The sequence below is a fragment of the Electrophorus electricus genome, chromosome 13 (assembly GCF_041902795.1).
Source record: "Electrophorus electricus isolate QZ-2024a chromosome 13, ASM4190279v1, whole genome shotgun sequence".
Taxonomy (NCBI): Eukaryota; Metazoa; Chordata; class Actinopteri; order Gymnotiformes; family Gymnotidae; genus Electrophorus; species Electrophorus electricus.
In genome coordinates, this window is record NC_137509.1 from 6,055,223 (window position 1) to 6,079,065 (window position 23,843).

A 23,843-nucleotide genomic window follows, 5' to 3' on the forward strand; every position below is an offset into this window, starting at 1 on the left:
TTTATAGCGTTCATTAAACAAGGTCCTCGAGCAGCAATACACTTTTACCTTTAATGGTGACCAGGAATTGAACAAGAAATGTATTTCCAAAATGCATTTATTCAAAACATATACTGCATATGTAACATTTTAAAATCTAGAAATTGCCCATTGATAAGAACATGTAAATAAATGTATAAAGAACACACCACCTTACAAGCTCTGGCACCAAAAGAATAGAAAGGAGTACATATCTGCATGTCAACATACTACTACCCATTTTGCAAGATACATGGTGAAAAGCTGAATATAAACTTCTGCTTGCTCTCGTATATCTCTGCATCGTTTTAATTTATTCACCTTGGACATTTGTTTTACATAACAATAATTGTTGAAGTAACCCAAACTTCAAAGGAATGTACATGTATTCCAGAGTAGTCTATATGAATTGCAGCATGGCCCACTGTCAAGATTTCAGAGCTGCAAAATAACATCAAATCACATGAATTCCTTTCTAACCACGTTTTCAACACGCTGTTCCCAGAGTTGACATCATGCCATAGGATACTGCAGAAACAGGTGCATTCTCCTTCACAAAATTATACACTTGAAGGAAGTGTTTCTTAAGATTCAAATCTTAGCACCAACAGATGACTTTATGATTCAGTATTTCATTTATGGCAAAAGATTGCAGCTATATCGTCCATATTTTAAAAAAAAAAAAAAAAAGTACTTTTGTTAAAAAGAACACCAATTAAAAAAAAAAAAGAAGCAATTCCTCAGTACTCAAAGGGTCACTGCTCTTGCTGATTGCAGAGTTTCTAGAAATGTGGCCTGAAAAACTACAAGAAATTATTTATTTACTACATTTGTAGAAGGATCTAAGCCCAAAACGACTTAAATCAGTCTGCACACACAGACAAAAAAAAATCCTCGAAATTCCTAATCTACAACGCATAGTACAGAATGCTGGTATTGGTTAGTAGATCTTACTGGTAAGAGTGAGAAGTGAAAATAGAAAATTACAAAGACTTTGGAAGATTAGGATTGGAAGGAAGTGATACATTTGGCACAAGAAGCGTAAACAGACCAGTATGTTTGGCGATAAAGCACATGCTCAGTCTTTGTCTCACTGTGTGGAAGAGCAAGTATGATTGCTAGAGAGTCTTCTGCCACATGCCTGGTCAGAGAGTTTGTAATCAAACTAACATTTTTCTGACATTTGTTAATAACTTCAGCTCAGACTGAAGAGTGCAAGTGCTGTGACCTGGGAGTTCCTGTTATGATGCTTACCAGCATGCTAAACAGCCTTTTGATTGGATCCTGAAGTCACCCAACCATCAGACAAAAAAAAAAATAACTGTAAGAAGTCGGCACTTCTGGACCACTGGGAAGGCCGGGTCTCAGTCCAAGAGCACAGGCTTTTATGTCTGTCTGTTTATGCAAACATAGTCATAGATATCCACTGCAAAGGCAAGGAGAAATATTAGTCTGATACAAAATCATATAGCAGTAATATATAAAATTTTATAGGAGCTGGCTGATATCCCTACATTTGTTACAATCTATTTAATGGCAATCTAGTATTATCTACAAGATATGAACAGAGAGCTCAGGATCTAACCTGCGTGAAGTTTAGGGATATGAGTCCATCAGTATCTGTGTCCAAGGTCTTAAACGTCTCTGCAGAACCAAAATGGTATGTGTCAGTAACATCAAATCATTACCCAATTTATTCCCCACTATAGATGTTCCAATAACCTTCCTAGATAACCCGCCCCACATATCAGAATTCAACAAAGGTGGCAACAATCAACGTTGAATCTGAGCCCACACTCACTGAACATAGTCTCGAGGCGCACGAGACAGGTGACAAAGTTGTCGAAGTCAATGCTCAGGTCCTGCTCTGCATAACGCAAGATGACCAGTTGGAATAAGTGGTTGGTCAGCTTAAAGCCTGGCAGAAAGCAAGAGGAATCATGTTTACATGCAGGTACAGAACCCCAACCATGTTTACAACCACTTATGGGCCATGCACCGAATGGTAAAAGACAACAGAGAGGGAGAAGTTTGAGAATGTATAATAGTAGGTGGATGGATGGACACATGATTCACCTGCTCCTTCGAGGGCCAGACGCATCTCATATGAGCTCATTGTGCCAGATTTGTCCATATCAAACTGTCTGAACACGGTCTGAGAGAGACAGAGACATGAAGCCACTTTGGTTTCATAATTCATGAAAGAGCTGAGCAATGACTTTGCCACCTTTTAAAAACATTTTTCAACCACCAAAAATCTGACAATGTAATATCACAAAAGGTACTACCAAATTACTTAAGGAGGTCACTTGCATTTAAATTTTTTTTTTTTTTTTTGGTCATGTGTGCTGGAACATTACTTCACATGTCCTCAAAATGCAGTTTCACATGTGTTAGAAATAAGGAATAACCATAAAGTAAATAGTACATTAGATAATAAGTAGGTACATATATAAGTAGATAATAAACAAACAAATCTCACCAGATATTGTTTGATTTTCTCCCACAGCACATGGAACTCTGTGAGACCAAGTTTACCACTGCCGTCTGTCTGAACATGGTCATCATGGAGAATAAGAGACAAGTAAACTTACAGCAACTTGAACAAGCATTCAGACTGAACCAAAAGAGGACAGATGAAGTGATTACAGACAGACCAACACCAATAAAAGACAAAACAGCCAATTAAGACATGCATGCACATGTGAATGATATGATATAAGGATACGTCCATGAGGTTTATCATACTGCGACAGGCCTCTAAGCTAAAGCCATCCGTCTTCAGATCTTTATCTGTAAGAGAGTACGACAGCTTTCATTCAGCAAAATCACTGGCACAGGACACAGTGTCTAATAAAAAGTTACATATTCAGCTATGTTAACGCATAGGGGCAGTAGCAGCTCAGTGGCTAAGTTTCTTTACTAGTAATCAGAAGACTGTGGGTTCAAGCCCCACCACTACTAAGTTGCTCCTGTTGGGCCCCTGAGCAAGGCCCTTAACCCTCAATTGCTCAAGTTATACTCAGTCATAACTGAAAGTCTCTGGATAAAAGCGTCAGCTAAATGCCATACATGTAAATGCATAAGGTTTCCTAAATGGTTAATGAAGCACTTCACCTGGATTTGTGAATATCATTTTCAAGTACAGACTCATTAGTTACAAGACTCACGTTTGCCAATGATTCTGTTAAGAATGGTCTGAAGCTCTGTAGTGCTGATCTCCATGTCCTATAAAAAACAAACACACACACAGGATTGGTGCACCAATACATCTTCCCTCTCTTAAGGCACAACTTCTTGTCCTCACCGCTCCAGCCAGCTGTCGGAAGAGACTCTTGAATCCTGCATCAATCTGGCTCTCATCCAAATGATTCTGAGAGAAAGAATCATTGATAACGGAGAGTCAAATGACAACACATCTAGACCCATCGAAGTAAATTTAGCCAGACTAAAAACAGTTGGCTCATCTATGTTTATGTTAAATATCAATATGTTCCCCGGAAAAGTGCATCTGTACTTTCCACAACTCACCTCTGGGGGGAGTTTAGCTGTGACATCATCATCCAGTTCTCTAGGGAAGAGGAAAAGTACGTCTGGTTAGCACTGAACCTTCAAAACATCTCCCAACTACAAATTTCCTGAGTTATGCATAGCCACACAGCCTTATACACCATAAATCAATCTCTCTCGCCCCCCCCCTTACATGGAGGCAGCAGGGTTTTCAGAGAAGACGCGGAGCACGAAGTTGCCCTCCTTCTGTGGCTCAAATGTGGAAGGTACGATGATGTACTCTCCGGCGGGCAGGCGGAAGCGTGAGCTCACCTCGCGCAGGTTGATGAAGAGCTCGGAGCGAGCTCGGGACCCATGCGTCAGGAAGAAGTCCCGCTTCAGGTGCACGCCCGACTGGCCTACAAACTGCCCAAAAAAAAAAAAGAGACACCCAGGACAAGAGGCATGACATTACACTGGACCAGTTGTGTATTGGTCTGACATACCTGATGGTCATGCACATGTTCACGGCATGGTTTCATATAGTGTAACATGATGCTAATTTTCTAAAGCACCTTTCCGTTGTGTTTTTAATGATCTTTGCATACATACAGCAAGTCAAAAAGCTTCACCAGCTGCCATCATACCTCACTGGGAACCTGCCAATGGAGAAAAACTAGATCAGGACATAACCGTAGGCATAATAAAGTGGTCCATATGGACTCCAGGGCTTTGTCAAACCATGCGGCTGCCCTCAGACCTCGTAGATGGCGAAGCCAATGGTCTCCATGTCTTTGCCCTCACGACGCTCCTTCCTGCGGTCCTTCTGCATTAACGCAACCAAGAAGCTGCAGTCGGACTTGCCCACGGTGTCCGGGTGCTGCAGGTTGATCTTGAACTGTGGGTTGAGCCAGAATGTGGCTAGGGATCATGGGAAGAGGGGGTTCAGGGGGTTGGGACACCAACTACAGGCTCTACAATGTTGAATTTACTTCAAGCACACACACACACACACACACACACACCTGGGTAGTTCCTGCAGCCACCTGCAGTGCTGCCTCTCCTCCACTCGCCCTGATAGAGAGACGTGCTCCACTTCTTCATCTGGCCGGCGTCCAGAGCGTCTGCTGTCAGGTTACAGATCTCCAGCCTGCTGAACTCCTGCAGGAAGTCCCGGAAAGACATCCTGAACAAGGGAACAAAGATAGAGAGAGAAAAAAATGCTTGAGGTCAGACTTCAATATCTTAAAAATGAAGTCATCATCTTCATAAATAACTAATTACAACACATTTACCAGAACTCTCCATCCTCACTACGATAGTTCAGCTTGCTTCTGACAAAGGCATCCACGCCATCCCACTCTCTGGAACTGAGAAGAGTACATGAGTATTTAGCAGCTGCCATCAGCACTCTGGACCCAGTGCTGCTAGAGGCTACTGCTGCTCTTACTTATCACTCCAGGCTCCGGTCCACTCAATCTCCCCCCAGGGGTTTCGGATGCGTACCAGCTTGGTGGGGCTTGCTCTGTAAACCACCTAGCAGGCAGACACACACACACACACACACACACACACACACACACACACACACACACAGAATTACACCGACATGTTTCAGCATTTGGCACACTCATATGTAGAGCAAGATAAATATTTTAATCAGTAAGACACTGTGTTCTCCCTGTACTTTACAATGTATAAGTACAATACATTAATATCTGTTATGTATACCAGATATAGTATTCTATTATTACTCTGTTCTATTATTACATCTGGCACCAAGCTATTTATTTACCTGTTAACAGTGCCCAAAGTAAATTAGACAGCTTCAAGTCCGGCTGGTACCCAGTCAGCCCTCACAGAACACATCCAGCACACATACAATTCCCCCATTCACAATCACCTGTTTACTGAATAATCACCTACACCTGTCTCTCGTTTCTCTCCACAGGTGCCAGAGTTCAATACTCTGCAGTGTGTAGGTGCCAGTTAGAGACTTTGCAAAGCCTGCCACAGTCTTCATGGAAGTCTTACTTTTTCATTTCTTTAAAAAAAAACCCAAAAAAAAAAAACCCACACCTTACTCAACCCTTGCTACTGACAACACAAATCTATGCCAAGTCCAGCTGCAGCATGACTGCTTTGGTTTGCCTGTATAGGAGTAGACTTTCTTTTCTGAGAGCTGAGGTGCCCACCTCCTCTACGCCAGTCACAGAGTACGCATGGCCTTTGACCAGTTTCTTAAAGGTGACAGCCTCCATGTCCCGACTACTGGAGATCTACAAAACAAGAGGAGATGTTTCTTTTTTTTTTTGCATAAATGAGATTATACAAGAACATGTCATGTATAGTCAATGACAAGAGATAAGAAGTAAAGACAACCCTTCCTTGATGAGTAAATACTTACATGTGCTAGTATTATTTATACAAGGCCTAACAGGCTTCTGTGTTGACACTGGTCAGTTAAAATGCACTGCAGTATAAATAAACAAATTGACTGCAGCATTAAGCCTCACTGTGAGCTAGGCTCAGGGTACTGAGCACAGAGGACTGCTTTGATCTCTCCTTCTCTGTCAGGCATGTACAGGAACTGCTACACCTGTGCTGCTATCCTGGAACAGGTGGTAGACTCCAGTGCTGGAAGTCCACAACACTGCAAAGTTCAGGGGGTTTTGACACACCTGATTCTAGCTTCATGTGAGCTGAGGAAAACTCTAAACTCTGCAGTGCAGGTCACCCGTGTTCTGGAACATTCCGTGAGTGGATGGAGCAGGCAGGTGTTGCTTACGTCTATGGAGCAACCCAGCAGAGAGCCTCTCTCCACAGCCCTGTGGATGATGCTGTAGAGGTCGGCCGGGGCATTCCGTAGCTCATACTGCTCCGTCACTCCGCCTGTGAAATCCTCGAAGCCCTCCGACGTACTGCCACCCGACAGTGCCTCGTAGCAGCCATTCAGTCTAATGTGCACATAGTTCAATTTAGCATTTATCATGTAAAATTAAGTGTAAGGAAAAATACGTTTTTCCTGATACATGATCAATGACTTAAATAACTGAAAATAAGCTAAACTTGTGGACTCTGAACCTGGGCACCAGTGTGTAATGTTCCTGCCTTGGCTCTGGTCTTACTTAGCGTACGCCTTCTCCACCAGAGCACTCCAGAACTCCTTGCCCTCTGATGAATGCACAAACAGCAGTTTCCCATCCTTAACAGGCAGTCGGTCGTCAATCACCACATCCACCCACTCACCAAACTGCCAAAACTAGAGCGAGAGAGACACACAGACACACACAGACACACACAACAACCAGCAGGTGGCAGTATGACAACATACATCAACATAAATACAGACCATGTGCATTCACATACAGGCATTCCATGTCAGTCCTCCCCTCCCCCATTAGCAGACATGCTTACATCAGCACGGGGTGAGAGCCAGTGAACAAGACTGTACCTGCTCTCGCCATACCAACGGGAACTGTTTAACACACAAAACTAGCCCTAGTGCACTTGTGACCTCACATGACCCCTTCCAAAACTCAAAGCACAGCTTAGAGCTCCTCCATCATTTACTCCAGGACGGCCTGGAGCCTTGAGACACTGCTGTATGCCAGTAGAGGGCGCTCCTCTCCCACATTCCAAGGCATTAGCGCAATCTCACTGCTACAGGGAGGTGGCAGAGAGAGGCAGCCAAGCCCCAACACCCTTACGCTGATCACTCATGGGGGCAGACAAGTGCGTCTTGCTCCAGCATGGTTTGTGAACACCGGGGTCACACCCACCCTAAGCTCAAGGCAACCTAGGTGAACTCAGGCTGGTTGAAGCAGGCAATATATAGTAATGTGGAGGACAGGATTAGGGAAACTTTTTTGCACTGCAGATCTTCTCAGGTCCATAGATGTGCTGAGGTAAAGAGAGTAACAACCACGTGATGATTCCCCTCCCCAAACACACAACATATCCTGCTTCTAATGACAGCCATGTAGATCAGTCCAAACAGCCCAATATGGGGAATCTCATAAGAGTTTCTCATTGACAGCAGAAGCAGAGATCCCTGCAGGATGGCTCATGATGTCTCATTGATGCTGGTGCTAAAGGCCTGCTTAGGTTTCCAGGGGAAACAGGAGCTCCAGGAAAAAGAAAGCTAAAAGTGCATATTTGGATCCTGTCAACCACAAAGCCTCATAGTATTTCCCTCTTAAACGCCTCTTTGACAGCTTTCGTACATGCGCCTGTGTGTGTGTCGGTGTGTGTAAACAAACAGATGGCTATACGTATATTCTCATTCTAGTGCGTGTTGGTGCGTGCATACACCTGTAAGCATGCAGATGAGTGAGTAAATATGTTTGCACAGGCACCTAATTAACTATTAGGAAGAGCTTCCTGTGGACAACCCTGATCAAAAGATCTTAAGTGTCTGTATTTTTTTCCCCTTTCTTTCCCTCTTCCAATCTTTTAACATTCTGTTGGAATCAGTGCTTAAAGTTGGGGAAAAAAAACTGCCGGCACTCCCCTTATTTACATGTTATTGTGTTTAGCGGCTAGTATCAGCAGAACGTTAATTACTTTATTCTGAACTTCTATAGTGAATAAAACATACTACATGAGATATCACTGATGTTCACAACATTTTATTTTTTACTCAAAATTGACAAAATTAATAGTCTGGCAAACTTCTCATATTTAATATGAATGTAATATCTGTATGACACTATATATTATTTATATACGTGTGTGCTGCTAACGTCATAGTTGGTTGCGGTAGTGGTAGCTAGGTGTTTTTGCTGATGCGACATTAACGGGCTTCTTGCTTCTAGCTAGATTGCTGCTCCAATCCTGCGTTTAGTTCTGGTTGAAGCTCTGGTGTGTCATTGTCTGGCTCACCCATTCTCTTAGTGCCTTTTGTGGCCAAGCCAACATTATTGTGTAGCATTAACATTATTCGTCTAGTACTAGAGAGAACAGAAACTGGTGAGCTTCACTTAGTGCCCCCGAGGTAATGTCATTTATATTGGGTCAGAACTTGATACGGAGAGGACACAAAAAGAGTACACAAGAAAAAATGGGCCAATACTGCGTACCAGTCAGCGCCAGCCCTCTTCAAGCACTGGTTGGAGTGACCCAAGAACACGACTGCTAGACTAGGAAAGCCAGGAGAGGCCAGTACAGTCACAAAGCTAATCTACCTGCACCATATCAGACCAGAGACGGTCAGATGGTTTTGGTTCACACCTCTGAGTAGAGGGACACTGCATGTAGTCCTGTTAGACTGCCAGAGGTGGAGAGCTGATAGTTTTGCTTCGGGCTGTGGTACTCACATGATCCTACAAAGCGTACAGTGAGAAAATCCCAGTGGAACGTAAATGCATTACTGTACATTGTGTTATAAAAGTTCAATTTTTTCATGCTGTGTGTAAAGTCACAAAACTTGTTTAGTCACCTCTGCCCCCTTAGTTAATCTCATGCTACAGCAGCACACACCCAGCTTCCCACCACACACACACACACACACACACACACACACACACACACACAGAGCTAAAAGAGCAACCCAACACCTACATTCACACACACGCTACACTGAGCAAATCTCACTGGAATATTCGTGTGTCATAAAAGACTAATTTTTTATGATGTGTGAGCATTGCTGTTTAGACACACCCACAAAAATCTGAGTTAAAAACTCACAAAACTTACGTTGCAATTGCCCCTTTGGCTGTAAGAGATGCTAGGACAGCCCACAGCCAGTTTCCCAACACACATGCACACACAGCTAAACCAAGCAACCTTTAACACAGAATTACACACCACACTGTTCCCACCTTTTTCTCATGCTGAATGTGTGTGTATGAGCATGTGTGAGAGCTTGTAGCCAGTCTGTTCCTGTAGGTTTTAATATAGTGAGGTATTTCATTTAGCGTGGGATTTAGTATACAGCAAGTGCCCCTGGTATGAACACAAAGACTTTAACACCCACACATGCACACACATGTTCAAACAAGCTAATCAGGTTTCCATGAAGACCACACACTTGCCAAATGCACTAATGGGTTAAGAGAGATGCTGGAGGTATGAAACCTGCGATATACGAGATAATAAAAATCTGTAAGATGATTAATAGTCCTGATTAATATTGAGTATAATACACCCCTGTTTTTTTCTCCTCAGTTTGGACAGAGCACTCTCAAACCATTTCACTGCGAGTTATATTGTGTATGACTATGTATGTGACAAATAAACCAAACTTGAACTTGAAACTTGATTAAACAACTCCAGTCTTAGAGACTGATACAAGACCTACAAGAGCAACACTGCATTAAATCTGTTCAAAAATGTTGTTTTCACATCAGCAGGGTTTATCTTTCACAGCCCACCTATTCTTAGTGAAAGGTTCCATTGCATTCCATAAACCCGGCTTATGAGTCCCAGGCAAAGCTCAGCGAAGCTGAGTGAGAGAGTGAACCTACCTGGAAATGGAAGATACCAACGTAGCCGTGGCCAAAGCTCTGTCCATGTGGTACCACACGGTGCAGCAGGTTATCATTCAGAGTCAAAGACGCTATAGCAGCCAGGAGCCAGCAATCGCCTGTATACATACACGCAGTCATTTTCATGTTTTCTCTGTTCATACTTCATTCACATTATTAAATTACTTCATCTGAAAGACTTAATAAATTCCTACAATAATTCATAATAATACGCCTACAATATTAACAACATTAACCTAATATCAGTGTAGTCCATAAGGCCAAAGAAGTGTGCGCATGAGTGTCTGATGGTCATGAGTGTCTAATTAACTACTGCCTACATACCACAGTGTCTGGCTCATCCAGATGGGATGATCTTTTAAAAATAAAAAAACTCTTCCATATAATGAAGTGATTAAACATTATAGCCCCCCAAAAAGCTTGTCTAGTGTGAATAACATTAGATTACAAAGTCAGGCAATTTGACATTCAACACCAAAATGAGACTAATTACATGACACACTTAGCAAGCATCAACATGGGAATTTTGCTCAAGACAAAGACAAACAGTGAGACAGTGTTTTGTCCCTGACCAATCACTGCCGCTTTTGTAATGTCTGTACAGGTTGAGGGCTCTCCAGGAGCAGAAGCACTAAGTGACCATGCGCCCTGAGAAAGAACGCCCGAGCAAACTGTGGGTTTTAGCGTCAGTGTTAACATGGTAGTGGCCCAGAGGTGCAGAGAACTCATGCCAAACAAGGCCATGTGTTTGGAAAGAACTTTAGCATGCCTCTATGGAAGCCTACAGCCTAATGCATTCACTGAGGTTTACCCATCAGGCCACTGCTGATGTGAAGAGCAATTTTATAGGCACGTTTAAAGCTGTGTCTCACTACTGTACATGCAACATCTGAAATGTACAAATAGTTGAATAAGCAAGGAAAATGTTTGTGCATTCAACCCCTTTCCCCACCAGCCCATTAACCTTCACCATGTTTTGCTGAGAAGACATCTACTTCCTGTTTGTCTGTGACAAACTATAAACAGTAGCGCATGCATCGATCACACAGGAGTTCTTTATGGCATTTGTGTGCCAATGGAACTAAAGTCTTCTTCCTCAGGACACTGTCACCATGGTAGCAGGAAGGTCTCCCCCAATAGGAGGCGGGGCAAAGCTGCACTCACCCAATGACCCCTGGCAGATGTCTGTGCGAGTGGCGCCATCCATGATAAACTCGGGGCGTGAGCATATCTCCTGTGAACGCACACGCAGACAGTTTCATATTAAGCCACACAGGGAAGAACTGGTGTAAACAAAGCCATGTTGCAGTTTCATGCATTAATGCACAAAAAATGAAGCGGTTAACCATTTTATTTATACACACCCACCCCCACACACACTCACACACACCCACACACACCCTATCGCATTTCCTTAGCCCAAGCCAAAGTGCTCCATTAAGGCCACAGTGTCAGGTCACAGCTTTCCTGCTGGATCTGGGCCCACGCTGGTGTGTACTGCCGCAGCCTCTGCTGTGTACTACTGCGAGCAATCCACTGGATCAGTCCATAGCTCACGGCACACTAATCATCACTTAGTCAGCACAAAACATTTCAGGCATGGCACAGTCCTCTACAGCACCACCCACTACATTCGCTCTTTCCCACACCCACCCAGAGCCCACCCGCAAGCTAGCTCTAAGCGAGCTGCAGCTGTGTGCCGATGGCAGGGGTGCCATAAAAGGGTAAGTCACTGAGTGGTCCAAGATTTCCAGCCTCCAGCTTTCCAAGTGAGACGGTGACCATGCAGGGACCAATCAGGACCCAGTGACCTTCTGCCCTCACCCAAGCCACAGGCGGAGAGACATATGCACATTACACTGGACTATTAAAGGTTCCCTCTCTGTGTGAAAGTGCACTGGCACCAGGCAAACACAGAAGTGCAAATTCAGGCCTGTAAGACCTTAAGGGGTGCCTGGGACATATGGGACGCATGTTAAAGATGCATTTCAGGTGACACGTGATGTATGGTGCGCTGTGTCTCACCGTCGGCCTCATCCATCGCACGCCTTGGGTTTTGGAGGAGCGTGGCCCCAACTCATTAAAGCCCAGGGAGGATGCGGCGGCTGGGAAGTACATATCTTCAAACAGGGTCCGCCTCTGGAAGCACTGCGCCTTCAGCGACTCATAATCCTGCCCCAGAAACTTGAGGGCATTGTGGTTCTGGCCCAGACCACCGTCCCGGTCCCACTGACTGCGTAGCTTGGCTGCCATTCCCATAGCTACAATCGGCTCCATGTTTCCCACCACTGTGATCCACCCAGCAACAGAGAGTTAACAGGCCACAGAAAATGGAGGCAGGGCAAGGATCAGCCAATAGGGATTCAGAAGGCTCAGTGTCTAATTAGGGTGTGTAAATGCACAAGTGCATTTAGTGAGGCAAGGGAAGAGGGAGGAGCTGACTCTACAAGGCCTGGGTTCAGACTGTAGTCTTGATGTGGTAGAAGTTGTCTGGTCCCAAATTGCCTAAAACAGAAAGAGAGAAAGCTTATTTGCATGACACCTTTTTATTAAGTGTAAACAGCATTTTAAAAATCTACAATGGACCCTAAATTTTCTAGGAAAAAAAAAAAAAAAAGATTTCTTTGATTAGAAATAGCAAGCTGTATTTATTACTTATTAAGCTATTTAACTATGTGCAACTGTTTAGTTGAAGTTAAAACCAATGTGAGCTGTATGAATGCAGCTTCTTCCCTGGTCTGCCAGGGAAAATATATATTTGCAGCATGCATATGATATTTCCAAATGCTGACTTTTCTTACACATATGCAAAGCACAATATGATTTTCTGATATTCACCTACACAGAAATAGGTGTTTGTTGTATTATTTGTTATTGCAAAATGTGACAATATAACAATATAAAGATACAGAAAACCAAACCATAAGAAACAAAAGTTGTCAAACAAATGACTCAGATCAGAGTAGGCCCAGCCCTAGCTAGTTGAATTGGGTCAAATTCTTCCATATGTCCCAGGCCACACAGTGCCTCCCTGTGTGCCACAGTCCTACCCTTTTCTCGCCAATCAGTCTGTACACACTGGAAGGGACTGTCTGGTTAGTTACCAGGTGGTGTATGTTTCCCTTTTGCCTGGTGCTCAAATAAGCAGGCACTTTCTCAGCTGCTACAGTCAATAAAACTTTGCGCTGGCTCTTCCTCCTTCTACTGTCCGTGTCCAGATGCGTGCAAAGCCGCATGCACACCCTGGTCCTACCCCAGTCACGGCCTCGATAAGCTGGTGCTGTTTATTCAAGCTACAGGACAAAAGAGGGGCGCTTCAGTCTGTGAAAACTTTTGTGCTCTCAAGACAAACTCGATTTCATCATCTCAGCCAAGGACGTGCACTGAGCAACCAGTCCCTGGTCAGCCCTCTGCTTTTCAGCACGGCCTCCTGAGCATGGGAAACATCTACAGCAGCTGACAGGGTGCGGTGCTCTGCTGCTCGCATGGAAATTAGTCTAGTGGCCAGCTGCCAAAGGTTGCAGCAGTATGTGAGAGAGGGAGGGACTGAGTGAGAAACAAACAGCAGGTTTGACTACCACCTCGCTATGGCTAGAACTGAGGCTTTCGATCTCGTACTCTTTTTCTCAACCAAACAATCCCCTCCCACCACCACCACCACCACCACCACTCTGGCTCTCCTACTTCCTGACATGCTCCATTTTCAGTCTGGGTTCCTATTGGTCAAAGCCAAACAGAAGGTTTCACGTACAGCCCCCAACTTTACTCAAAGACTAGCATTAGCATCTGGATATCTTCCTACGTGTTACATAACATCATGTTTGATGGAACATTGTATTCTGCCATGAAACAGAAAATGCCCTTCTTTGAGACAAGCTACTAAGAGGCAATTCACATTTAATCTACCATTATATTCAAGGCATCTTTAGTGGACATTCGTTATTTTGCCATCAGCCTGCTAATACTCTGAAAAGTGACAAGGATATGAGAGCAAGTTCAGGCACATTGCACAAGCTCCACACACACACAAAGGCACAATGCAAGAGCAAAGCAGCCTGTTACACAAATGCCTGGCAAAAAAAGATCAAGAGAAGTGCGAATCAACCGGAAATACATGGCTACGGGTACCTGAATGTGCACTAGAGCTTAGTGATCAAACCAGATGTCAGAGAACCACAATACAGAAAGTGTGATGATATTTTGTTTATGCATGTTTATCCTTTATGAAGAGGCAGATATGTAAAAATATGTCTTAATTGTGGTAATGAGAAACTGATACATTATTTTATAATGCAACATTAGAAGTGACACTTGCAAAAAAAAAAAAAGTCACCCAATGCTGTAACATATCTTTGCCTTCTCTAAAAATACATAAGGATTTTCACATTGTAATAACTGCTCTCCAAATATGCCACCCACAGAGTTCATAGGCATACATATAGAACATGTGCACATACAACAGCAATCAGTGCCTTGATGGGGTCATACGGTATTACCTGAACTGCAGGTACGTGGTTCAAGTTTACTTCTGGGCATGGCCGTGATGTCACTGAGTCTGCAAACTAAAATTCTGCAGTCCGCTTCAGATTCAAACGAATGGGACCCCGTGCAGGGTATCAAGGCACATGTTTCTGAGTGCAACCTAATGTTGCTTTACACACTTGTCACTGTCTGTTTCAATGAGTTACAAGTAAGCGTTACTGCAGAATTGCGCTTAATTTATTCAAAAGTTACCTTAAAAATAGATAGAATACCCCAAGTGAAACATCTGGAGACTAGGAGAATTAAAGATAGTTTTATTTATTTTTAATCAAAATAAATCTGCGATATTGTTGCTAGGCCTAAAGTACCGGAGACGCCACAACTAATGTGTTGTAAATGCTGAAACAGCAGGCCACCGAGTGATATGTTCAGCGATGAAATTGCCTAGAGTCTCAGACATTTAATATCAATTACAGTCAAGCGTGTGGAACAGAGATAAGCGTGGCTGTTATAACATCTAATGTCAAGTCAACACGCGTTGAAAATGTTTTCTACACTTCTATAGGGTTCTCTGAAAGATCAGTTGTCTGATCAAGCATTCACACTGCCAACAGCTGGCCATAACACTTATTTAAATCTCTAGAAATAGCCTAACTTGCACATAGTGTCCAATCACTATGGGACCACTCAAAGTGAACTGAAGAAGTGGCAAAAATATATTCTGACTGAAGAATAGCTTTTCTAAACGTTAGTTGGCCGTTCACATATAAAGGAAATGGAGAAAAAATAACGTTAACGTACGTCACGTTAAGCGATGTGGCCTAAACAAGCACAAAAAGCCGTTACTTACTAGTCAACTATCAGCCTGCACGCCATCTGAAAACAGAATGAACTTTGCTGCCTACTTGTTTTAGAAACAATTACACAAAGAGACAGTAAATGAGCTACTTACGCGTTTCTCCCTGGGAACTTTGTTGAACAAAGGGTTATTATAAAGCTTTTTGTACTATTTCATGGTCCCATCTGGTTTCGGTACAGCGCTCCTTTCCAGAGATTCTCCACCATCAAAAAGCTTCCAGAACCGCCCCTAATAGAAGCCCCAGCGCCTAAACGCGTCTGCGCACTTAATGCTTTCAGCCCAGTTTTACTGAGTCCTACGGTAGATTTGCTTTTTGAAAACAGATCATCTTAAACTGACTGCATTGTCTTTTTTAAGAACACGACCATGTCCATTTCCTGCTAGATTTCCCTGTGGTATTTGGTTTTGTCTGTTATCTGGTCACATCAATTATCTAATCTAAATGCCAAATTTTGTGACAGATTATTTATTAGTTCTAATTATGATAGATTCGACGTAAAATGCTGCCATCTTATGGTTTAATGTCGCCAATGCATAGTCATGCATTTGAGTCACGTTATTGAATGTGTCTATCTCCAAGCCTAACATAACGAAAATAATGCTGGTATTTGGTCATGCTTAGAATCCTAATACAAGAAACTACCAATGGACATAATAGTGCTCACAAATCCCATCGGTTTCAAACGATTCTGTATAGATGAGCTAATGTCCAACTCATCGTATTCCGATAGCTTTGCGTGGATATGACATGCAGATCAGAGAATCTTTGCCGGAAATATATTATTTGGACGCATGCGTAATCCCATGAGTCCGCGCGTTACGCCGCTCGTGGCTGTTGTCGCTGTGCTGCTGAACGCGAGTGAAAATGGCGAGCGACGGACCCCCGGGCACCGAGTCTAACCCGGATTTGGGTGCCGCAGTGGCGGCTTTGAACGCATGGAGCATTCCGGAGTTGCAAGCCAAACTGGCGGAGATCGGGGCTCCTGTGATGGGTGGGTAAAGCGGCAACGAAAGGCGTTTTGGCAGTAGTAATTAACTTGGTTAATAAGGCTAGCGGCTAGGCTGTCTAGGCCGCGAGTGTCTCTGAATCCGCGGCATCTAGTCCTGATACGCGCAGTACTGCCGATTATTGCACAGACGCTTTTATACGGTGTGTAAATACGGTGTTGCTAATCTCACGACTAATTAGTACTGTAGGTTAGATATCTAGCTGCGAATGAATATAGGTCTCAGTGTCCCCGCCATGTTTGTGTTGTATGAATTTGCTGGCTAACAGCTAAACCATGCTAACGCTAGCTAGCCGCATTTAATGTTAGCCAGGAATAGCTATTTAGCAACCCGGGTCATCGCTGAATCTTGGCTCTTTAACTCAATTTTATTTGTTGTTTTACGCAAATGTGTGGAAACCACTGGCGTCAGATTAAAGGGCCATTCACTGAAACGCAATAACTCATTTAGATTGTCCAGCTATGGTGTTAACAGGACGTTTGTTGGTGCATTTTTATGAATGGTACGAGATTTCTCTTGTTTACGTTTTCTCTTTATTTAGGCCCAAGAGAAGAGTTAATTGACCGGCTGAAAACGTATATGATGCAGGTAAAACAATCTATTAAAAATCACTCTTTCTGCATTCTGAATGCTTGTTTTGCTTCCACTGAACTCGAACTTTGACTTTTTCTCTCGCCTAGACTGGAATGATCGTGAGTAAATCCAGCATGGCAAGTGGAGATGACAAGGCCATGACCACGGTAAGACAAAGAGAACCAATGTTCTGTGAGCTACCTCCAGTAATTAAGGTGCAAAACAAATTCTGTAGTATTGCTCTATTTGAGCTTAAAATAAAGTTGTTTAATTTCCACTTTCCTACTAAATTACTGCATTTTTACTATGCATTGTCATGATCAATGAAAGCATAAAGTTTATGGCAAGACTGTACCTTTTTTTTCTGTGTATGTTAAAGCAGTCATTCTTTCTGATGCATGAACGCCTTGATTCCCTCCCTCTCACAGATGCCGGGTCTGCCTCCCATGCCCCCAATGCCCTCCATGCCTCTGCCCCCAGGCATGGGTATGCTTCAGGCTATGGGCATGATGGGAGGCCCCCCTCCGGCCAGCATGCATATGGGCATGGAACCTCCCGGGCTGGCACCAGACGACCCGCTGAAGATGGTCCAGCAGAGGGCTGCCATGATGATGCAGCAGGAGGACAGAGCGGGTCAGGTACGCGTGACACACGATGGTTCATCAGCTTGGATGAAAAAGAATGATCATTTTATTTATTAACAAAATGTATTAATAGAGTTTCATGGTTCACATGCAATACAGCAGCAATTAAACTGGTTTATAAAAGCAAACACTATTTAAGAGATCTAAAAATGGCTTAAGTATGACAAAGCAATGGATGCAGATAGTAATGGAAGAGAATGCAGCTAAGAATAACGAACATAGATGAGGGAAAACGGCTCAAAAAATAAAATGCAACAAAAAAGACAGGGCAGACATTTAAAATATTAGTAATCAAGAGGATTGGGATTGTGTCAACTATTAAGAATAATTTTAAAATGTCTTTAGTTTTCAAGGATAAGTGTGCCCTTTTCCTAATCTCACGAGGTCCTAGTTTAAATGAATTCCTAATCTCATGAGGCTATAGAGCTAACAAATGACAGGCTTACAATTTAAAACAGATTGCAATCCAGAAGCTGCACTTTTCAAGATGCTAATATGTAGTCTCGTACGTCTGCTGTGTTTTTGTGTATGTGTGTGTTTATCAGAGTGACTCCAGAGTGATGGAGGAGCAGCTGAAAGAACAGGAGCTTCTTGAGCAGCAGAAGAGGGTGAGACCTGGAGCACAGTGCGAGGGCTCTGTTCTGCCATCACACAAACACATACACAATCTTTATTTTAAGCTTTGTTCTCTCTATAGTGCTGCCAGTTCAGTTAATGACAGCTGATCTGTGAGTTTCCTCAGGTGTGTGTTTCCTAAAGGCGCTACCTTGGTGGAAATCTCCCTGTGAAATGAAGTGTGGCGCGTCTCATTGCGTTCCTTCACCTCAAATGAACCTCCGCTTTTGTCCACTTCCAGGCCGCACAGCTGCTGGAGCACGAGAGGCAGCAGGAGCTGGCTAAGATGCAGCAGGGCCCACCGGGCACCCGGGGTCCAGAGCCTAGCCCCGGACCCGGACCCGGCCCTGGCCCCAACCTGCTGCCCCCCATACCTCCACTAAGAAGTTAGTGCCCATCTCACTGTCGCATAGTGTAGAGGTCGTTAACCAGACACTGCTCGATGACGAGCCAAGTTACTGCCCCTCCAGTCCTACCTAAGTACTAGCGGGTATATTTTTTTACCCCTCTACCACCTCTGGTGGTGAGTGCTTTGTATGTCACCATACCCTCAGTCCCCAATAACCACCTTTTTAGGGATGAATGTGTAAATTATAGTCGCTCTACAATTACTTTAAATCCATCTTTCATTGGCCCACTTCTCTGCCAATCCCATGTAAACTCACCATAGTCTAAGGTCAAAGGTTGTACTTCCTTTGTCCTACTTTCAAAGTTCAGTGAATGTGCTATTTAATTTAGCAGTGATTTATTTAAATTCCTTCTCACTTTCGGGTGTTTCTTGCTCTAAGAATTATGGAGGCTGTATGTTTAGTGCTTTTGTGAAGGCTGTGGGGAATTAGTGTGGGATTTTATATATTTTCATTATTTATATATATTATAGCACCTTTGACTACAGCTGTCACTTCACCCACTGCATCTCAGCATTTCACTTTTGTCCTGTAGCCTTGACAACTAGTGGCCCACCCCCTCCCGGTGTTTCCATGGTACCACAGGCTAGTCAGAGGCAGAGAGTACCGCCTCCACCTGGAGAGGATGCTAGAGAGGTAAGAGTTGCTGGGAAGTGGTTGCTACGGGCACAACCAGCCCTCCTTACCCAAGTACTTACCTGAACCATTGCAAAAAAACAGCCCAACAGTTCCTAGATCAGTGATTAAATTTTATTTATTTAACAACTTTACAAGCTGAATAGACACGCATTGCAGTCCTACTCTGAGCTATTGACTCAACATGAATTACAACTAATTCCTCTCTATTGCAGAAATATGTTCTGTCGCTGTTTTTCATTAAAATGTTCATTCTTGTGTAGTCACATGGCGTATTATTGGACGTGAGTTTATCACTTGGCCACATGGGTGCTGACTCTGCGTATGTGTGTTGTGCGGGGCAGATGTGGCAGAGTGAGGAGGTTGGCATTGGGCCAAAGATCCCCCAGGCTTTGGAGAAGATCCTGCAGCTGAAAGAGATCAGGCAGGAGCAGCTCATTACTACAGGTCAGAATGAGGACCTGCAACACCAAGATTGTTTGGGGCTTCTGGCACATTGACCAGAGTGTGGTTGGAGGAAGTCCTAAAACATTTATATCGACTGTATTTATTTATTAATTTTTTTTAGATGAGGAAGATGACGAGACCCTAGATGCAGACATGAACTCCACTCGTATGTACTCGGATGAGGAAGATGAAGGCGGTCTGTCTAAAAAAGATGTGAGGTTTTTTTACTAAATATTCTCACCTTTATCACAGTACACTGACACAAGCTTAGCTCGTCTTTGCTCTTCTGAGTAGTCGGCCTTCCCAGAGTGATCCCTCTCCTGCTCCCCCTCCCCATCTCTAACGTGACCCGCAGAAAAGCAAAAGACGCAGAAACAGGAAGAAGAAGAACAAGAAGAAGAGGAGTCAAGAGCAAAAAGATCAAGAGGAGGAGCGAAAGAACATGGCAGCGAAAGAAAAAGACATTGAGATCGAGTACGTCACGGAGGAGCCTGAGATATACGACCCCAACTTCATATTCTTTAAGAGGATCTTCGAAGCCTTCAAGGTGAGGGGAGCTTGGGGCTTTGTGGAAAAGACATCTATAAAGGCTTTGGAGATTATTCATTACTTTTTTTGTGTTGAACACTGGTATATAATTTCAGTTATATATACTTGTGTAGAATTCTGTAAGAACATTGTCATGTCTTTTACCAAAAACTTTGAAGTGATGAGTCTTCACACTGACGTTAGTTGAGATGCCAGTTCAGCTTTGCTATCTGTCAATGGTTAACTTTTCTTTGCATTGTGGGTAATGAGTTCCTCACGTGTCTGTGTCCTAGCTGACGGATGAGGTGAAGAAGGAGAAGGAAAAGGAGCCTGAGAAAGCAGAAAAGCAGGAAGTGATGTCACTGAAAAAGAAAGGATTTTTAGAAGAAAAGAAAGACAGCGATGACAGTGATGAGGTAATCAGCATATCTGAAACCATTAGGTGATTCTATTGAGCAGAGTGTCACGTGCCTGTGTGCACTAACCCCTCCTCATTCTCCTCCAACAGGAAGCCAAGAAAGACACTCCCAAACTGTCCAAGAAGAAGCTAAGGCGGATGAACCGATTGACTGTAGCCGAACTCAAACAGGTTTCACATGCGCACAGTAACACTCGCCAGCACGTACACGCCTCCTAGAACTCCTCCTGAACAAAGCGTTTCGTTTGCATCCATATGCAGATTACATTTTTGTAGTTCCAAGGCAGTAGCCGCCTTGACTGTGTTAACTCTGAACCCTTTTGACCCTCGACCCTTAACCCCACTCTGACAGCTGGTGGCTCGGCCGGATGTGGTGGAGATGCACGACGTGACGGCGCAGGAGCCCAAGCTGCTGGTGCACCTGAAGGCCACGAGGAACACGGTGCCCGTGCCTCGTCACTGGTGCTTCAAGCGCAAGTACCTGCAGGGCAAGAGGGGCATAGAGAAGCCACCTTTCGAGCTGCCCGAGTTCATCAAGCGCACCGGCATCCAGGAGATGAGGGAAGCCCTGCAAGAGAAGGTGAGGCTCATGCTCCGGCTGCGTAGGGAAGGGCAGCGGTTGGAGGCTTGTGCTGGATGCTGATGGAGCCTCACCCCGGGGGCTTGGATGACAGGCGCTCAGTGAGGGATCTCCTCTCCAGGCTGCTCAGTGCCTGCTAACTGACTATAGGTTCCGTTTAGTTGTTGACAGTATTTGTTATAGCTGAGGTGATGTTATGTTACCCCCTTTTCATGGTAAGTTCACTATAACTTCAGTAAGCTCTTAGAGGTGATAGGAAGGCATTTCTTCCTCACTGTGCATCCTAACCAGAGAGCAAAAGACCTACTGACATGAGAAAAGCCCGAGATCGAAGCCTCTAACTTCCTATTATAAGATGAGAACTGGCAGGTAGTTTGAGGCTGACCCCGTCTTGACCTGCAGGAGGATGCCAAAACGATGAAGACTAAAATGCGAGAGAAGGTTCGGCCAAAGATGGGCAAGATCGACATCGACTACCAGAAGCTCCACGATGCCTTCTTCAAGTGGCAGATCAAGCCCAAGCTCACCATTCACGGGGACCTGTACTACGAGGTCAGAGTTCATCCTTGAGCTTCAGTGTTGCACTTGCAGGGCACAGAGGCATGAAGCACTGGCACCTGATGGGTTCTTTCATGCTCTCTGAGGTCTTGTGGAGACCAGCTGTGGCGTGACGCTTTGCTCTGACTGTGCCTCTAGGGGAAGGAGTTTGAGACGCGACTGAAGGAGAAAAAGCCTGGAGATTTGTCTGATGAGCTGAGGATAGCTCTGGGCATGCCCACTGGCCCCGTGAGTCCTTCATCACACCCCCTCCTTTTCATCACATCCTACTCTAGGGTTTAATTTCCTCCATGTTTAGTCATTTTGGATTGTACGGAATCCAATTTTAAAGTAGCAGATTTTGTGTTTTTCTTTGTCATGAAGCTTTTTGTCCAGCAGATGGCAGTGTATATTTGAGCCAGCATTTTTCAAGTGGGACATGAAGCAGTTTAGTTTGGAGTGATTTGCTGGCAAAGTCATAATTTTATTGTACATAATTAACACTTTGCTACATAGTAGATTTCTTTATCTGGTGCACAGAAGCAGACAACTGAAGAGTTTGGATAATTATTTTGAAGTGCTGAAACATCATCTCTCTCCCTCCCTCCACCTCTCCACCCCTGCAGAACTCCCATAAGGTTCCTCCTCCCTGGCTTATTGCCATGCAGAGGTACGGTCCTCCCCCCTCCTACCCCAATCTGAAGATCCCTGGGCTCAACGCCCCCATTCCTGAGGTGAGTGTGGGCCAACGGAGCCTCCAGCGCCTTCAGAATTCCACTTTTACTTCCGTCTTGCAAGTCTGTAATCATGGAGAAAAATCAGAATGCAGTTCCTTTTCTGATTTAGTAGAATCTTTAATTTTCAAAAATCCTGAATGAATGTACATTTGAGTAGAATAAGTTTGGTTAATATACTTGGAAGGCCAAAAAAATCCAGCTTGCAACACTAACACAAGCAATGGTATTGTATGCTGTATCTTAAGTGGAAGACAGAATCCAAACTTGTTTTGATGTGTGCCAAATCTCTCTCTCGCATACACGCACCTCTCCAGAACTGCTCGTTTGGCTACCATGCCGGAGGCTGGGGGAAGCCTCCTGTGGACGAGACTGGAAAGCCCCTCTATGGAGATGTGTTTGGGACCAATGCTGTTGATTTCCAGGTGAGATACACACTCTTCATTCAGCAAGTCTGTATACTAACTAGGATGTTTTAGAAAGCTGAAGTGGGATTTCAAACCTTCATGTGTGCGTGGTTTGTGAAACCAGGCCAAAGCAGAAGAGGAAGAGGTGGACCGCACACCATGGGGTGAGCTGGAGCCGTCGGATGAAGAGTCCTCAGAAGAAGATGAGGAGGAGGAGAGTGATGAGGACAAACCGGATGAAACCGGATTCTTCACACCTGCGGACAGGTATGACTTGCGGTCTGCCTATGTGTCTACATTATCCTACATATTAGAAGTAAGGAGATGAATGCGCCTTTGACACAAATGTGAGGACTAATCCATCTCTCTCTCAGTGGTCTAATCACTCCTGGTGGGTTCTCCTCTGTTCCTGCGGGTATGGAGACGCCCGAGCTGATTGAACTCAGGAAGAAAAAGATTGAAGAGGCCATGGACGGGTGAGTGTGTGTGTGTGAATATGGGCGAGGAACACGGCATGGCAGGGGGTGAAATCAAAACAAGATATTTCAAGAATGTTGTTTATATTTGAAAATATGTGTTGGAGATTCTGGATAAGGATGTTTGTATGAATATTTCAGCTGTTTGTTGGTGAGTTGATCTTGTCTTGACTGACCCATGGATTTTTCTGAGAACAGGAACGAGACTCCTCAGCTGTACACGGTTCTGCCTGTGAGACCAACGGGCCCGGTGGGGGCGGCCATGATGGCCTCCACACACATCTACGACATGTCTGCGGTGAGCATCTGCGTGTGTGTGCATGCGTCTGTATGCGATAGGTGTGAAAAGGATGTCGAATGATGTGCACCCTCTACTTTACTCTGTGTGTGGGCATGGCCCAAATCCTCAGCTAATGCGGCTTGTAGACCTGGAACAGGAGTGATAAGCCTGTCTGCGTGATTGATGCCGGTATCTGTGTTCCTGCCAGCCGCCTCGT

At 44.2% G+C, this 23,843-nt stretch overlaps 2 protein-coding genes across 3 annotated transcripts in view; one reads left to right on the forward strand and one right to left on the reverse strand.

Annotated features, from left to right (window-relative positions):
* Positions 1-79: 79 nt before the first annotated feature.
* capn1 (calpain 1) lies at positions 80-15,637 on the reverse strand. 2 transcript variants are annotated; one of them, XM_081694450.1, is made up of 23 exons: positions 15,430-15,637; positions 15,328-15,353; positions 12,021-12,500; positions 11,160-11,229; positions 9,975-10,093; positions 6,636-6,769; positions 6,296-6,464; positions 5,703-5,786; positions 4,958-5,043; positions 4,803-4,877; positions 4,533-4,693; positions 4,268-4,428; positions 4,155-4,166; positions 3,722-3,933; positions 3,550-3,589; positions 3,326-3,391; positions 3,189-3,246; positions 2,747-2,811; positions 2,501-2,569; positions 2,095-2,173; positions 1,820-1,936; positions 1,604-1,662; positions 80-1,444 (listed from the first exon to the last, which is right to left on the reverse strand). In XM_081694450.1, the coding sequence occupies exons 3-23, from the start codon at positions 12,270-12,272 to the stop codon at positions 1,418-1,420; spliced, it is 2,115 nt and encodes a 704-aa protein (XP_081550576.1). In that variant the 5' UTR covers positions 12,273-12,500; positions 15,328-15,353; positions 15,430-15,637; the 3' UTR covers positions 80-1,417. The 2 variants fall into 2 exon arrangements, with proteins under 2 accessions (XP_081550576.1, XP_026878279.2); XM_027022478.3 differs by lacking the exon at positions 15,328-15,353.
* A 524-nt stretch (positions 15,638-16,161) lies between these two features.
* LOC113585174 (splicing factor 3b, subunit 2) overlaps positions 16,162-23,843 on the forward strand; it is a 39,073-nt gene continuing 31,391 nt past the window's right edge. Inside the window, exons 1-20 of the mRNA XM_081695054.1 lie at positions 16,162-16,328; positions 16,886-16,932; positions 17,025-17,084; positions 17,346-17,555; positions 18,107-18,169; positions 18,418-18,562; positions 19,119-19,219; positions 19,564-19,666; positions 19,788-19,879; positions 20,022-20,213; positions 20,488-20,610; positions 20,703-20,783; positions 20,965-21,192; positions 21,595-21,744; positions 21,889-21,978; positions 22,356-22,463; positions 22,781-22,888; positions 22,995-23,137; positions 23,245-23,346; positions 23,545-23,644. Of these exons, the coding sequence (XP_081551180.1) occupies positions 16,202-16,328; positions 16,886-16,932; positions 17,025-17,084; positions 17,346-17,555; positions 18,107-18,169; positions 18,418-18,562; positions 19,119-19,219; positions 19,564-19,666; positions 19,788-19,879; positions 20,022-20,213; positions 20,488-20,610; positions 20,703-20,783; positions 20,965-21,192; positions 21,595-21,744; positions 21,889-21,978; positions 22,356-22,463; positions 22,781-22,888; positions 22,995-23,137; positions 23,245-23,346; positions 23,545-23,644 (2,373 nt within the window). The 5' untranslated portion in view covers positions 16,162-16,201. The remainder of the gene's footprint in view (positions 16,329-16,885; positions 16,933-17,024; positions 17,085-17,345; positions 17,556-18,106; positions 18,170-18,417; positions 18,563-19,118; positions 19,220-19,563; positions 19,667-19,787; positions 19,880-20,021; positions 20,214-20,487; positions 20,611-20,702; positions 20,784-20,964; positions 21,193-21,594; positions 21,745-21,888; positions 21,979-22,355; positions 22,464-22,780; positions 22,889-22,994; positions 23,138-23,244; positions 23,347-23,544; positions 23,645-23,843) is intronic.

Excerpts from the sequence above, each read along its gene's own strand:
- capn1 (XM_027022478.3), bottom strand. The coding sequence starts at position 12,272 with ATGGAGCCGATTGTAGCTATGGGAATGGCAGCCAAGCTACGCAGTCAG. Across the intron at positions 3,392-3,549 it reads CAGCTAAACTCCCCCCAGAG|AATCATTTGGATGAGAGCCA; the intron begins GTGAGTTGTGGA and ends TCTTTCTCTCAG. Across the intron at positions 3,247-3,325 it reads TCCGACAGCTGGCTGGAGCG|GACATGGAGATCAGCACTAC; the intron begins GTGAGGACAAGA and ends TGTTTTTTATAG.